Below are 16,295 nucleotides of genomic sequence, written 5' to 3'. Positions count from 1 at the left end.
CCCATTACCTGCTACGTTGCGCTCGGACTGGCGCAACGCAGCAGGCAATGGGATGCGATGACAGCAGCTTTTTTGGTGACCTCTGGTATTTTTTGGCGGCTTTTTCTTTTTTGATGCGACTACAAAAAGCCTCCCAGCAAAATGCCACCGAAAACTACCAGAGGTCAGCTTGCCTTCCAGACTCCAGACCAGCCACCACATGAGGAAGGTAAGCAGCCCGAAGAAAGAGGCGGAAGTGGGGGAGGAAGTGGGGCTAGGGCCATGGCCACTGAAGGAAGGGAAACGGGGTGACGTGTGCGACCAGCGAAGGGAGGGTGGGGCGGCATGCAGGAGGAGACCTTTGATAGATTAGGCCAGGCTGGGCAGAAAATAAGTAGATAGCTAGAAATTCAAATTGACGGTGAGAAATGCCATGGAGAAACGCAGTGGAGATGAGCTGAGGTGACAGCACACGTGCCCAGAGAGTGCTCTGTGTGCCACCTCTGGCATGCGTGCCATAGGTTCGCCATCATGGTTATAGGGGCTAGTCTAGGCATTTGTTCAACACTGACTCAAAGTGTGTATCTTTTTCCCAAATGCACTTGTTGACTCATTCTATCCAAGGAGACATTCCCCATAACATACCTTTCTTCTACTGAAATTTCCTTTAATTGTTGGTGTGGCTTTGTGCCTTCCATCTCTCGGATGCTCACTGCATAGATTTTTGTAGTGTAATCAATTGCTTTTTCACGTGCAACATCACTGTCATAACCTTGGATACATGTGAAATAGATCATAATACTTGTTTAAGAACTTCCAATTTTTCAGTGTGGAAATTATATGCGAACCACTTAAATATAGGTTATGGTATCCGGAGTCAGTGTTTTTACAGCTTTAAAATATTATGTTTGCAGAAAAAAATGATTTCTTAAAAAAACCCTTGTTTCATAGATTTATTTTGTGTAGATTATCTATATAGTAAAAGTTAGTTTTGTATATATATATATCTTTTTTCCTTAATTTGCAGTTAGTTTCCATGATCTTATTTGCTTTTAAGATGAGATTCTTTTACTTTACATTTCCAGCATCAAGTAATATGTAAATATTTTTAAAGAAATCAGAAAATTCATTACTTATGTAAGGCAACTGAAAAATTATTTAAATTATTTTGAAATAACCTGGCATATTCCCAAATATATTGAAATTTGGAGGAAAATAATATGCTCCTTATAATAAGATCTTCTGTATTCTCCTTTGCCAACTTTGTGGTGCTGAGATAGGCAATATTTCATCTGCTGATATCACCAGAACCTCAGTTATGTTTCTTTGTACTTGCCAGCTCTCTAGATGTCACTCATTTAAAAACATGTATTTCATAAAGAAAATTCAATATGAATATCTGAAAGCATTGGTCTATAACATAATATTTATTTGTAGGAGTATCTTTGGGCTGCACAAAGGTTTTCCTAAAATAGTAGAAAAGCATGCTAATCGACTTACAAGTAAGACAATGTTTTTTGATGTCATGCACATGATGTTTGTAGCAGCCATTTATAAATAGGACTATAGCTACTACTAATCAATTACTGTTAAATGTTTGCAGATGAATATAATGTTGTTATATTCCTCATATATGAGAAAACATTAGAAAAACTGGATTCTTTCATGTGTTGTATGAATCAGTTCAAATAGTATTAATATAATTTTGCCTAAGGTACAAAAATGCCCTAGTTATTCAGCAGGCCTCCTGAATAAAATGACTTTTATAGACAAAAGCAAGGGTCTTTACCTCCGTCTTCTTCTGCATCAGTATCTGATTCCTCACTGTCAACTAGCTTGCTTTCCTGGGTTCCGACAAATTCTCGAGTCCAGATCATCAAGGCAGTGTCAGCACCACCCACTGTCAACAGCACAGAATCATTATGTAACCACCGGACATTGGTGACATGTGAACTGTGACCCACATACTTCTTAAACTTGGCATGCTGACCCTGTAACACAGGTAAATCATGTGGTCAGTGCAGGGGTGAAATGCTCCCAATTCGGACTGGATCACCCGATCTGGTAGCGATGGTTCAGAGAACCGGTAGCAAAAATCCCTGCCCCCCCCATTGCCCAGCTGAGCTGCGCAATCATCAGAGGCTTTTTATTTTATTTTTAAAAGCATTTTTTCTACAACCTCTTTGGCCAAAAAAATGCTTTTAAAAGTAAAAAAAAAAAAGCATCTGATGATCACTCGGCCGAAGAGGTTATAGAAAAAATGTTTTTAAAAGGAAAAAAAGGCACTGCTGATCAGGCAAGTCAGCTGGGATCGTCAGAGGCTTTTAAAAAAAAAGAAAGCCTCTGCCGATCAGGCAAGTCAGCTGGGATCGTCAGAAGCTTTTAAAAACATTTTTTTTCTACATTTTTCTACAACCACTTCAGCCGAAGAGGTTGTAGAAAAATGGTTTTAAAAGTAAAAAAAAAAAATTTTGGCCATGCCCACTCAGTCATATTACCTCCCCCACCAAGCCACGCCCACAGAACCGGTAGTAACAAATTTTACATTTCACCACTGGGTCAGTGGTCTCTTTTTCTTGATATGGACCATGCATTCTGTTTCTAAAAAATTTCAGAGGCTGCCGAAATCCAAGTACAGTATGTATGAAGCTGAAATCCTTCAAGAGAAGTCTTCTCAGCAGGCAGCACCAGCTTGCAGCCAAACCCTGCTGGCTTCCCTACTGACTTTCTTTCTGGGAAAGATAGCAAAGAATATTGCAAATGTTCATAATGATCATAATACACTTGTGTGAGCAGGTTGCCAAGCCTCCAGATTGTAATCACATGTCCACAGGATGGTGGCGGTGTGAAATTTTGTGACTGTCAGACATGCTTTACAGGCCACTAAGCACCCTTTCTAAAGCTGTCAGTAATTTGAAACATTAAGCAAATGGTTGTAAACTGATTACTATATATAATGCTGTAGAAATTCCTGCAAAAATCCAAATCAGTTATTTGCCTTCTTTTTAGTCTCAGCCGGCCACGCCAGTTATAGTTGGGCAACATTAAACCAAATAAATAAATATAGGCCAAACTGATTTTTTTATACTCATGGAGATCCTCTCACACATTTTTGACTATCAAATGAAGAAACAAACCCTTCACCCAACTCTTACGGAAAACATGTTACCAGAATGTTTCTGCCATTAAACTGCCTTCTCTTAAATTTTGTCTTGGAGTACTTGTACACTGACAGCTCTTCCTTACAAATACTTTAGATAAAAGCCATCAAGCTTAATTGATCAATCCCCAAATGTATACAATTCCTATTTTCTATTTTGCCTTGCTATACATAATTCTTCCATTGGCATTTTTGAAAAATATTTCAATTACCTTTACTGGATATCTGAAGAGTTTTATGAACCCAAAGTCATCTCCTGTAGCTAAGAGAGTGCTATCTTTAGTAAGGGAAGCTGCATTGATAACAGTGACATCACTATGTATTGGCCAAATTCCTTCGCAAGTAGGACCAAGAACACATGTCCAGGTATCCCATTCAATCTTTTCAATCTGCAAGCAAACATTTTTTTACATAATCCAACATTATAAACTGTAAGCACATTTTTATGGAATTATTTTTTTCAGTATCTTGTCAACTGCACAAGCTAACAGTTATGTTCTCTTTATTTCTCGAGTTAAAAAAAATAATTGGTACAGTAAAATCAAGTGTTGAACTTCAGTATGATTTTATAATAATGCCTTAGCATGCTTTCAATATTCAAGTGCACGTACCATTCCAAAATACTACCTATGCCTTGAATGATAATTACAGATTACTGCAATTATGCTTAGCAGGAAGAAAGTCATGTTGATATAAAATGAATGCATTATGGTTAAAAAAGGAAGAGTTCTTTAGCCCATCTCTACAAAACCTATACAGTATTTATGTACATATCTTGAGTTATTGCATGAAACAGAGCCTTTAGAAAGTATACCAAGCAGAAAACAAACTGCACATTAGATCACTCTTTTTCTAACAGATAGTAGTGAAATAACATATAAAATAAAGAAATTCATTTCATTTTTCCTTACCTCTGTGGATCTTATTATATGCCTCTTTCCTCTTGGAGCTTCAAAGAAGATTTGTTCTTTGGCACCAGAATTGACTTGTAGTAGCTTCCCTTGAACATGAAGAAGTTTAGAGAAATCAGACTCAACAGATTTTCTGACACAGAAGGTGAACTTTTATTTACTTTTGGCTACCAGCTATCTACTGAAGGCTTATAAAGACTGTCAGCAAGAAAGGACAATGGTAAGACCAAATGTAATATCTTTAGAACAATGGACAATGCTCCCTGCTTCATTCTACTTTTTAAAGGAAAACTGGAAGGAGAGGGAGTACTGCAAAATTTATAGCAGAAGATATATTATTTGATTTCTATAGCTGTCCATCTCAGCAAACAACTCTGATAATTGCTGTCCTGTTGAGCCCTAAAGAATCTGCTCTCCATATTTCAGAGCAATTTTTCATTTTCAAGATTTTCCTTATTAATAAGGATAAAATAATTGCCCATGTGCCATATAGTTGGAAAAAAATTATAAGCCTGATAAAACAGGGTATTCAAAAGTTGACTAATACAGTATTAACTGGCAAAGCCAAGCCGATTTCATACTTTTGGAAAATAACGAGTACACTTTTTATCTTGTATTATTTTAATAAATACACATCCATTTTTTAAATTAATTATAGGCTTTTTTTAGAATAGACAATCCAAAGAATTCTATCCTGATTACTATAAGATGAAATATAGATGAGCATTTTTACAGTTTTAGACTTTAAAACTGTCATAGAACTACTCTTTTCTATTTCTCATCACAAATCAAGGAAAATACACAACCTTCTACAATGTTTTGAAGCCTTATAAGAGCTCTTCAAAGAGACCTGTGATAAATAAAAGGTTTTGTTTTGCTCTGTTTTACCTCTCGAATCCCAATCTATGTGTGTGATATAGCTAGATGCCCCTTTGCAGATTCCAACTCTTTTGCTGGTAAGTACATTGTAAATATCTACAAAGTTATCATGGGAAGCCACCGCCAGGTATTTTCCTGAATCTGAAAAATATATTTAAATAGATTCAGATATTTGCATCAAAGCATCTCTATGGAATTGAGATCAGTTATTATGTAAAAAGCAGCAAGCAGATGGAGAGACTCCAATAGATCAGTTTAGTACCATTGAAATGGTAGAATCAGGGACACCCACATTTCTTGCTCTAGAGACTAAGCTATAAGATTCATTGCTGCTATTATGTCTTCCTTATAACATTATAACAGCTTGTAGTCTATATACTAAAGGAACCAATGAGATTTTTTTACTGTTCAAGTTTTATTATATAGCTCTCAGTTTCTCTCAGGTCTGCCAATATTTATTTACTTATGAGACAGATATGGACATTCATCTCATGTGCCATAACTCTGGGCTGTTCACAGCAGTGCTGATGAACCTACAAAGCAATAAAAACCAACATCCAAAAGAAACTACTTCTGCCCCAAAACAACCCTTTCTGATACATAGAAAAAATCACAATCACTGGGCTGCAAACTCACCCTATCCCAAAACCTGGGGGAGAGCCAGCTTTCTAAGGCCTTCTGGAAAGTTAAAAGAGGGGGGCCTCCCAGATCTCAGGTGGAGGGTCTTTATAGATAGGGGCTGGTGCAGAAAAAAGGAAATAATTCTTTTTTTTTATGTGCGGTGATGTTATGATAGAAATGTGATAAAAATCAGTGATGTTGTAGAAAGAACTTCATTTGAAGAATGGGTATGTTATTGGTGTGTAGAAAGTAGGCTTTGTGCATGGTGCTGAATTACAATTCCCAGCATCCTTCAGCCTTAGCTCTGCTGCGGTGACAAAAGATGATGTTTAACAACATCTGGAGGTCCATAAATTGCCTGAAAATAGTTTAAGAGATAGAAACAACTGCAGCAGGTCTTGTTCTTTCTTTTTCTCACTTGAGAGCTCATTTTATTTTATTTTTTCAAAAAAACCCAGTATTTTAGACCTATGGGTGATACAAGGGGCATGTTTGATACTGTTTAAACGTTCAGGTCAAGGTGAGCAGTTTCAAGTACAGAATGACTGCAGGGTTTTAACATACCTGTTTTGCCACACTATCGTGTCAGGTTGCTACATTACACTGCTACCAAATTTTGGTACTATAATCTATGGATACTTTGGGACTATGGAATAGGAGTTGATTGCCCTCATGCTAATAGACTAAGAGATGGAAGTTTAAGCTTGCTTAGTTTTTCCATTTCATGAAATAATATCTTATCATAGGTTGACATATCTTTTAAAAAGCAAATTTAACTATATATATATATATATATATATATATATATATATATATATATATATATATATATATATATATATATATATATATATATATATTCTTACTTCTTCGTAGGGTTTATGTGTGTTTTTCCTCTAGCCAGGTTTTCCTTACGTAACCAAGGTTTTTCTGCAGCCCCAGCTCAGTAGAATCACATCAGACATCAGGAGTCATAAAATAAGGGTGTGGCTAACTCAAGAGGCCTTATAAGGCCAAAATAGATCTATCTTAGTCTCCCTTAAGTCTCACAGCAGACAACACAAAATGTCTGATAAAGCCTGGAAAGTGGTGATTTGAGATGTCACCCAACTATGGCAATACAAACATCTTGATTTACGTAGGAAAAACCCTGGCTAGAACAGTAATGAACATATAAACCTACGAATAAAAGAAATATATATATATATATGTTTTTCTTTCTTTTTCATAGGTTTTATGTGTATTTCTCTCTAGCCAGGTTCCACCTACGTAAACTAAGATAGAGGTTTGGCTAGAGAGAAATATAGAGATTTGGTTAGAGAGAAATATATATATGTTTTCTGAGGTTTTCGTGGGTCTTTGTATGTAAGTCTTTGGTTATTCGGGTTTTCTCCCGTGTAAAATTGGAGGTTTCTTGGCAACGTTTCGACGAAGTCTCATTCGTCATCTTCAGGCTGGTGTCTTCGGCTTCGTGCTTCTAGGAGCAATGTGTGTGATCACAGCTGTTTCTTCCTTGATTGGGTGGGAGCTTGGCTGTGTTCTGATTGGGTGGAGGTGTGTTCTGATTGGTTGGGGGTTTGGCTGTGCTCTGATTGGATGAATGTTTATATATTATTGGATGCTGTTTATATATATAAATTATATATATGACATCCGAGATCTGAATGGATGAAATAGACTTATTAAATACTTTGTTTGTTACATACAGTAGTTTTGTGTTTCCTTTAGTTGTTTGAGCAGTGTATAAACTACTGTATGTAAATAACAAAGTATTTAATAAGGCTATTTCATTCATTCAGATCTCGGATGTCTTCTGCTTGTGTTCCCTTTATTTATATATATATTATATGTGGTATATTAATGTTTATAAATATCCCTTGCCTCTTCAACAGGATTTTAAAATAATAATAAAAAAGTTCACTTTGACCTCGAGAAAATTTGATGTCAGAGATCATTTCTTTTCTGTGATGGAAAGAAAGCATATCTTCCAAAGTATCAGCATTCACAACCAGAAAGCTTCCATCATTCAATCCAACTGCCAAGGCTTTCCCATCAGGGGAGAAGGCACAGCATCGTCCACCTAAAAAAGTTCAGAGAAAGTTTGTGCCTAAATCTTAGAGACCAGGGAATGAAATTTTGAGGCAACAAAGAGCTCCTCAATCACACAATCAAACAAATGGTGGTGGAGGTGGACTCAGAGCCAAGTTCCCATGCCAAAGAGAAGGGGGACATTTTAAAAAAAAGATAATTGTCATTAAGAATTTTAATTACAATAGTAAAAACTAATACAAACTAAATTAGAGAAAGAGAAAAAATAAAACAAGATTTAAAAGTGCAGGAGAAAAAAGAAAATAAAGAAAGAATAAAGAACAATTTTAAAAAATGATTTCCAAAGTTCATCACAAGTATAAAAAAATTAATAACTTTTCACCCCCTATAAAGTTAAACAGATATCTCTTCATCCATATCCCATTTCTTACTCATAAGCAAACCCATAAAACATCAACTTTTCAATCCTGGTGTCAACTGGTTCCGCGAGGCGGGATGAGTATAAAAAGTGATTTATATGAAAGAATTTTTTTCCATAAGGAATAATGCAGTGAGTCACAAGGTTGCCAACAAGCCAATAGCTTGTGCATTGAGTACCAAATAAACTATGAGTACTGGAACTATTTTTTTGTGTCAAAATGTGTTGAGAACCAAATTCGATGAGTTTCAAAGCAGTTGAGTACCAGAGTATCACTGTAGTGTCTAGTAGCTATACTGAAAACAGAAAAAAACAGAATAACAGAGTTGGGAGGGACCTTGGAGATCTTCTAGTCCAACCCCTGCTTAGGCAGGAAACCTTACACCACTTTAGACAAATGATTATCTAATATCTTCTTAAAAACTTCCAGTGTTGGAGCATTCACAACTTCTGGAGGCAAGTTGTTCCACTGATTAATTGTTCTAACTGTCAAGAAATTTCTCCTTAGTTGTAGGTTGCTTCTCTCCTTGATTAGTTTCCATCCATTACTTCTTGTCCTACCCTCAGGTGCTTTGGAGAATAGCTTGACTCCCTCTTCTTTGTGGCAGCCCCTGAGATATTGGAACACTGCTATCATGTCACCTTCTTTTCGTTAAACTAGACATATCCAGTTCCTGCAGCTGTTCTTCATATATTTTAGCCTTCAGTCCCCTAATCATCTTTGTTGCTCTTCTCTGCACTCTTTCTAGAGTCTCCACATCTTTTTTACATCATGGCTACCAAAACTGAATATAGTTTTGGCCTTACCAAGGCATTATAAAGTGGTATTAACACTTCACGTGATCTTAATTCTATCCCCCTGTTTATGCAGCCTAGAACTGTGTTGGCTTTTTTGGCAGCTGCTGCAAACTGCTGGCTCATATTTAAATACTTGTCCACTAGGACTAGGATCAAACTAGGATATTGTTCACAATGCAATATTCTAGTTTTCTGATTATCTCCCTTAATTTAGACAGACTCCCTTAATTTGGATTAAGATAGTCTCCCTTAATTTGGATAGTCAAGACAAACATTTGATAAGGAAAAATAGTAACTGGTGATGTAATTCAGACGTTTTATATCTGTTGGTTTCAAATACTGTAAATATTACAATTCCTATCTTTACAGTCATAAGCAATGGTCATTCATGCTGAGTATGATAGGAATTATACTTGAATACAGTGTTCAATGAGTAATTAACAATCCAGATGTATGACAGGAACATGTCTCCATCTTCACATTTTGAAGGAGATGTTTAATAACAATTAGGTTTATTACTGGTTTCAAGTGAAATCCTTCTTACTGTGATTCATACAAATTCCAGAAGTTTGCATAAATTTGAACTATTAAGCCACATATAACTTTCCAGGCATGTACAAGAATATAAATCTATACAATAAAATCAGGAGGTCAGCTATATTTCTGGTGGACATTCTAAACATGCAAATAGTTATATTTGGCTTAACTGATCAAAGATAATATATACCTGATATAAAAAATCCTTCATAAACAAGATACTAAACTACAAAAGATGGTTACCTGACTTTGTATAAAAAGAACACCGCTTGGGGAGGGAGGGGCAAAAGCCCTACTAAGCAGGTATATACAAAGGTATGAAGGTTATTGCTTAACGCATTGTAAGCTGGCCTGAGTCTCCGGAGAAGGGCGGCATATAAATCGAACCAATAAATAAATACAATAAATAAATAAAATACCTTTTTTAAGTTTTCGCACTGCCAGCATACGATGTTGGGAGGAAAGCTCCCAGATCCTTAGAGTTTTATCATCGCTCACTGTTGCACAGATAGGCAAGAGGGGATGTGCTGCTAGGCCCCAGACTTCTCCTTCCATATGGCCCTGTTTAGTCATAGGGAAAATATACTTTAAAAAAAAAACAGATACTGTGCAACTGTTTCTAATTCCAAGGTAAGACTGATTTCTAAACAGCATTTTGTTACTCTTAAAAAATCCATACACCTACAATGTGGTATCCACTGCATATATATATACTTGTATTTGTACATTCTTTAAGGGTATCATAATTCATACACCTATTTTCTATATTTCTACACTGGTTCTGATTTTCCTCTGCATTTTTGACACAGCAATTAATTAGTCCACACAGGCACCTTTATTAAACTAATTGCAATCTTGTAGTGAGTATTCATGAAGAAGCATAAACCTGATGGACTTCATAACTTAAAAGTTTGGAAATCTATTTGTCAATATATGTAAACAATATCCAATTCAATAACATCCTGAATAACTTCTTTATTAAATTAACTAAATTGCAAAAAAGTACAGAGGGCTACAGTGAAATAAAATAGGAAATGAATGAAATTACGAGCAAATGTAGAAATGCTGGTTATGCTCTTTGATATAGCTCTTGGTACATAAAATAAGCAATTATACCTGCACAAGTAGAGTCATGGGACCAGTTTTATCAATTTCAAGAATCTCTCCATTTTTTGTTCCCACCAGTATATGCCCATGTCCTAAAGTGATAGCGCGAATTGATGGATTATCTTCCAGCAGCAACCCTGAAAGAAAGAAAAATAAATAAACCTAATTTCATTTAATTTTCTTAATTTTGATAGAGCTTCCCATTTGCTAGATTTAGATTATCTCTTGTTAAACATTTTAAAATCAATTCATATAGTAACATATATACATTATATGTACATATATACATATACATTTTAATTACTGTGTATTGTATGTATTGAGGAATGTCTTCTGAATGTTCAGAAACTTCAGATAGCACAAAATATGGCAGCTGGCCTATTTATTAGAACTGGGCATTGTGATCATATTATGTTAGCATTACTTCTTACTGACTCTATTTCGTTCCAGGCTTAGTTCTAAGTCCTGTACCAATTTGTAAAACTTTCCATGGCTTGAATCTGAAGTACCTGAAGGAATACACTGCATACATTTCTACTTGAACCCTATGGTCATTTTGGGAGCTCGATTCCAGATAGTACAAAAAAATATTTGCAGGACCACTTTTCTCTGTGGGTATCTGCTTGCTATACCAAGTCCAACAGGGTGGATATGCTCCAGGTTCCTTTCCTTAAATGTTGCCGTCTAGCAAGATTGAAGTAGTGTGCCTTTTCGGTAGTGGCCCCTGCCCTTTGGAACACCCTTCCTCCTGAGATCTGGCAGGCCCCTAACTTGCTAAATTTCTGAAAAGCCTTGAAGACCACAAGTATTGGGGTAGTTTGTGGTTGGAGTTTAGAAAAGTTGCTTGTTTGATGCAAGGAATATCTTGCTTTTGGGAGGGGGGACAACCAGGATTTTTTTATGCTGGTTTCCATGTTTTTTATTGTTTATATTAGCTATATACATAAAATAAGTCAATACATTTAAAAAACAATTATTGTATTTAGAGTCCAGGTTTTCTTAGTGGTAGCTCCAGGGGACACAATAGGCTTCCCCTTATTTTATCCCCACAATAACTTATGGATTTAAATTGACCTGAAAGATATTGCCAGACTCAAAGCCATCACATAGCACCATGGTCAAATGGGAATGGTGTTTCTGTCTGTTTCAGGAGTTCATACAATGTGGAACTACATGCCTTATTTTTTCCAGGCACATTAATGTCCAACATTTAAGTTTGAGCATAAATTATCAGTAATATATTAAACTGAAGGCCTTAATATATTATACAGCAATGAATTGCCATCTGATAGTATGAATTTCTTTGATTGTATTGCTGCAATTTTTCACTACAAGTTATCCTCATGAAAGTTTACATAAAATGAATAATATATTGCATACTTACATAAATACTCATTATGCTATTGCCTTTCACGATAAGCATCAATATGAAAAGGGCGGAAAAAGGGTAAGAAATAGTAAGCCACAATATTTAAAGGGATAAGAAAGAAAAGAGAAAAGGAAATATGGCTAAATCTAATTTATACCAATATCATTCACTGTATTTCCTCATATGTTTCTAACATGCAAATTATCCTTGTTTCTACAATGTTCAGATACTGGTTTGAATACTGGGTTGTTGTTTTTTTCAACTTTTCAACAGTCTTTTTTTTTCAACATTCTTTTCAACACTCCTTAACTCCATCCAACTCCATGAGTTTTTGGTCCTCCTCTTTCTATTCATTTTTCATATATTTTTTTTTGTTATAAACAGGACAAATATACTAGTCACCACTATATTACAGAATGTTCATATCCCAAAACAATAAATCTTATATTTCAAGAAAGTGTGCTAATTACTAATTAAATAATTTTAAAAACAGTATCGTGGTCTATTGCCTTAGTCAAAAAACTAACATATAAACCAAAATCAACTGAAGAAAATAAATGAGAAAATGATTGTGTATGACATGATTTTATAAATTTTCATCCAGTCTTCCTCATCTCCTTTTGCAACCATAGAGGATCCTGAGGGAAATTGATTATCTGGACCCTTTTCAGTCAGGTTTCAGGCCTGGATACAGAACCAAAACTGCATTGGTTGCCCTTGTAGATAATCTCTGGCAGGAATAGGATGGAAGTGGTGCATCCATCCTTGGTCTTCTTGACCTCTCAGCAGATTTCCATACCATTGACCATGGTCTCCTTAGGGATATGGGGGTGGATGGCACAGTTTGGTACTGATTCACCTCTTTTCCCTAAGACAGGTCCTAATTGATGTTTATAAGGAAAGATCCAGCTCACAGCCCCTGTGTCAGGGTTCCAACAGATGCCCTAATTAAACCATGAATCTCTAGCCCTTGTGTGGTGCCACAGGGTTCAGTGTTCTTTCCTCTCCTTTTTAACATCTACATGTCACTATGGATGAGATATCACCAGTACGCTTATGATACAGAGTTATATACTATATTTCCATCCTGGTTGAAGTGTGATGCAGTAGATGGAGGCTGTGGGACATGGATAAGGAAGAACAGGCTTCAACTGAACCTTGGCAAAATGGAGTGGCTGTGGGTGGACCCCTCTGTATCCAAGAGTTTATCATCTTTGATCTTGGATGGGATGCACTACCCCAGACAGACCAAGTGCATTGGAGGTCCTCTTGGACTCATGGCTCCAACCCAAAGAGCAAGGGGCAGCTGTGGCTATGTGAAATGCTACTGTTTGTATAATTATTATATCAATGTAATAATATGGAAGGAGAAAAAAATAAACAATTGCTTTGAGATTTGATCCATATTCATTTTTTCAATGTCACCAAACCACTCAGTATACTTATTTTGTCCTAGTAGCTCACTTTTGTATGAAATTCAGGTTCAATACTCATTCAATCTTCACTCTTATCTCTTTTTGTTTCCCATCTGCATTTCTTAAATATCTCATTCTGTGTTCAATTTATTTTATGTTGATATATCTAACTCAAACTTTATATAAGTAGACAAAAACATATTTCATACACAGCAATTTTTTTTTTTGCTTTAATTTATATGCCGCCCTTCTCCGGAGACTCAGGGCGGTTTACAATGCGTTATGCAATAGCCTTCATACTTTTGTATATTTATACAAAGTCAGCTTATTGCCCCCACAATCTGGGTCCTCATTTCACCTACCTTTGAAAGGATGGAAGGCTGAGTCAACCTGAGCCTGGTGAGATTTGAACTTGCAGTAATTGCAAGCAGCAGATGTTAATAACAGTGTGCTTTAGTCCACTGTACTACAGGCTCTTTTATACTTTTAACATTTATTTTTTACATCAAACCACCTTGTACTCACTATCTTTCTACCAATAGTTATGTTTTAAATTTCCTCAATCATTTCCCCATTTTTAATAAGCCTTTACATTATTAAGTAAATAGTTAAGTACATTAATTCACCTAGTGACTGTAACTTGCAATTATTTATTCTATTTTCTATGTCAGGCAAAACAACCTTTGTCTTTGATACTTCAATTTTCAGATCTATATTTCTCGTTACCTCATCAATCTAACATTTTAAACATATTTATTTATGATTTTATCACCAAAGATAAAATACAAAAAAAAAAAGGAAAGGAAAAAAGAAAACAAACAGCCTAACAAATATTCACTAGCAACAAAAAGAAAAATCCATCTATCTAACTTTCTTTGCAAATCATGAGAACTATTTAGGTTTTCATCTAACAATGTGGAAATCATCTAAACAAAAGTCCCTACATATTGATATCTGTAACTAACACACCTCTAATGTCACTACAAACATTCCTTAAACATTTATATGTACAGTAACTACATTAAACATCACATAAACTTGTCTTAGTCCCTACTCAGTTTTGACCCATTTGCTAAGCATTGTGCTGATTCTCACACATGCTTTAGTTTAATTATATATCACTGGTATCATATATATATATACATACAAAATATTCCACAATTCCACAAAAAACCCTAACTCACTATCTTGTATACTGGTAGTCTTCTATGTATGACCATAATTGAGCCCAAAATTTCTGTTGTTAAGTGAGCTTTGCCCCATTTTACGACCCTTCTTGCCACCATTGTTAAGTGAATCACTGCAGTTGATAAGTTAGTAACCCAGTTGTTAAGTGAGTCTGGCTTCCCCATTGACTGGGCTTGTCAGAAGGTGGCATATGATCCTGGGATACTGCAACAGTCATATATATGAACCAGTTGCCAAGCATCTGAATTTTATTCACATGATCATGGGGATGCTGTAGAGGTCGTAACTGTGAAAAAATCATATTTTTCAGAGCTATTGTAACTTTGAACAATCACTAAATGAGCTGTTGTAAATCAAAGACTATCTGTATTATCTAAATCAATAAACACATAGTACATTTTCTTTCTCACATTCATATATATTTTAACACCCTGTTGAGAATCAAAAATCTGGTCATTACATCCCCAAGTTAGCTAAAATTCTTGTATCCTTTCAATCAGAATTCTGCCAAACACTGTTCCAGACAAAAAAGAAGAGATTGTTTCAAGAATAAATGAATTCTTAATAAACATTGATTGAACAAAAAATGAAAGACCATTGCAAAAATAAGTACGTTCAGGTTTTTTGATTTTATAGTGAGAATGAATGAGGACTAAATTGTAAAACAAATATATGAAAAATGAATGGTTCAAGAGGAAGAAGAAGGCTAAGAAAGTTGTTGGAAGAAGCTGATGAGGTTCTCATAATGTGTAAAGAAAATAATTCAGTATATGTATGCAGAGGAAGCAGATATATAATTTACAAGAATAGAAAGGTATGGAGAGGTATAATAGTGTTGCTATAAATTAGATTTAATTAAATTTCTTTTCTCTCACCTCCTGTCTTTGATTCCTTATTACCTCTCGCTCTTTATTTTCATGACACTACTTATGCCAAAAAGCTATAGCATAATTTCCATGAACTTCATACCTTTCAGTCTTCGCATAATTAGGTGATTATTCATAATGGCTGTGGCATAAATTATTGGTAATCACTCCCAAACTTAAGCAAATCAGCCATCTGCCAGTAACCTCCAGATTCACTTTATAGAACAATGCAGAACTGGTGGCCTTGGAAGAGGTTATTACAGATTTACTAGGATTTTGCAATGTCTCTTCATATGTTTTATTATAAGCAGTCTTTATTCCTGCCTATTGTAACTTAGTTTAGTTATACCTTTAGACCCAGGAGAGAGTGCTGCTCTTTTGATGGCATATGTCTTCAAGCACCTCTCAAATGTATCATCCCAAAGTGCCACAACGCCATCCTTCCCACCTGTCACAAAACCCTGAACAGAAACAGATTTATAGATCTGCTTAATACATTGACAATATAAAGTTAGGTGATAAAAAATTAATGTCACTGAATTACAAAATGAAATACATTCATTCATACGCTTCTGTCTCCCCAAGCTTGCTGATGTTTCCCTCTTATCTATGAATGATGCTCTTTTGGCTATGGTACTTAATCTGAACATCAAATATTGAAAGAATAATTGCAAAAAACCATAAATACACTGAGGCTACATTAATTAAGATTACTATTTTCATGTTCAAAGGAGCATTTATTTAGCTCCAAATACTGCAAAAAGTATCCCATCTATCCTTAAATTGGCTTACTGGAAACAGGGATGAGAAATTTACAGTACTTATCCAGTTCAAATACTATTCTGGGGGTATTTAAAGTCAAAATTTACCCAAACTATGTATGCATACTTAAGCTCAGTGGCACTTCAGTTTTGTAGGTAAAAATGTGCTTTAGAACATACAGAATACCTGTTGGCAATTCCTTAAACCAAATATTTTGTTTCCTGAACTAACAATGC

The 16,295-nt window shown here is 35.4% G+C and overlaps 1 protein-coding gene across 3 annotated transcripts in view; it reads right to left on the bottom strand.

Annotated features, from left to right (window-relative positions):
- EML6 (EMAP like 6) overlaps window positions 1-16,295 on the bottom strand; it is a 122,503-nt gene that overhangs the window by 40,849 nt on the left and 65,359 nt on the right. For all 3 annotated transcript variants that reach the window (XM_087888489.1, XM_034427364.3, XM_087888480.1), the window contains exons 20-28: window positions 15,647-15,758; window positions 10,469-10,596; window positions 9,772-9,913; window positions 7,478-7,630; window positions 4,939-5,070; window positions 4,051-4,139; window positions 3,352-3,528; window positions 1,769-1,970; window positions 625-751 (exon numbers count right to left, since the gene is read on the bottom strand). In XM_087888489.1, the coding sequence (XP_087744615.1) occupies window positions 625-751; window positions 1,769-1,970; window positions 3,352-3,528; window positions 4,051-4,139; window positions 4,939-5,070; window positions 7,478-7,630; window positions 9,772-9,913; window positions 10,469-10,596; window positions 15,647-15,758 (1,262 nt within the window). The remainder of the gene's footprint in view (window positions 1-624; window positions 752-1,768; window positions 1,971-3,351; window positions 3,529-4,050; window positions 4,140-4,938; window positions 5,071-7,477; window positions 7,631-9,771; window positions 9,914-10,468; window positions 10,597-15,646; window positions 15,759-16,295) is intronic.

Source organism: Pantherophis guttatus, chromosome 1 (genome assembly GCF_059756535.1).
Source record: "Pantherophis guttatus breed Tessera chromosome 1, ASM5975653v1, whole genome shotgun sequence".
Taxonomy (NCBI): domain Eukaryota; kingdom Metazoa; phylum Chordata; class Lepidosauria; order Squamata; family Colubridae; genus Pantherophis; species Pantherophis guttatus.
This window is presented reverse-complemented; position numbering and strand designations above follow the sequence as displayed.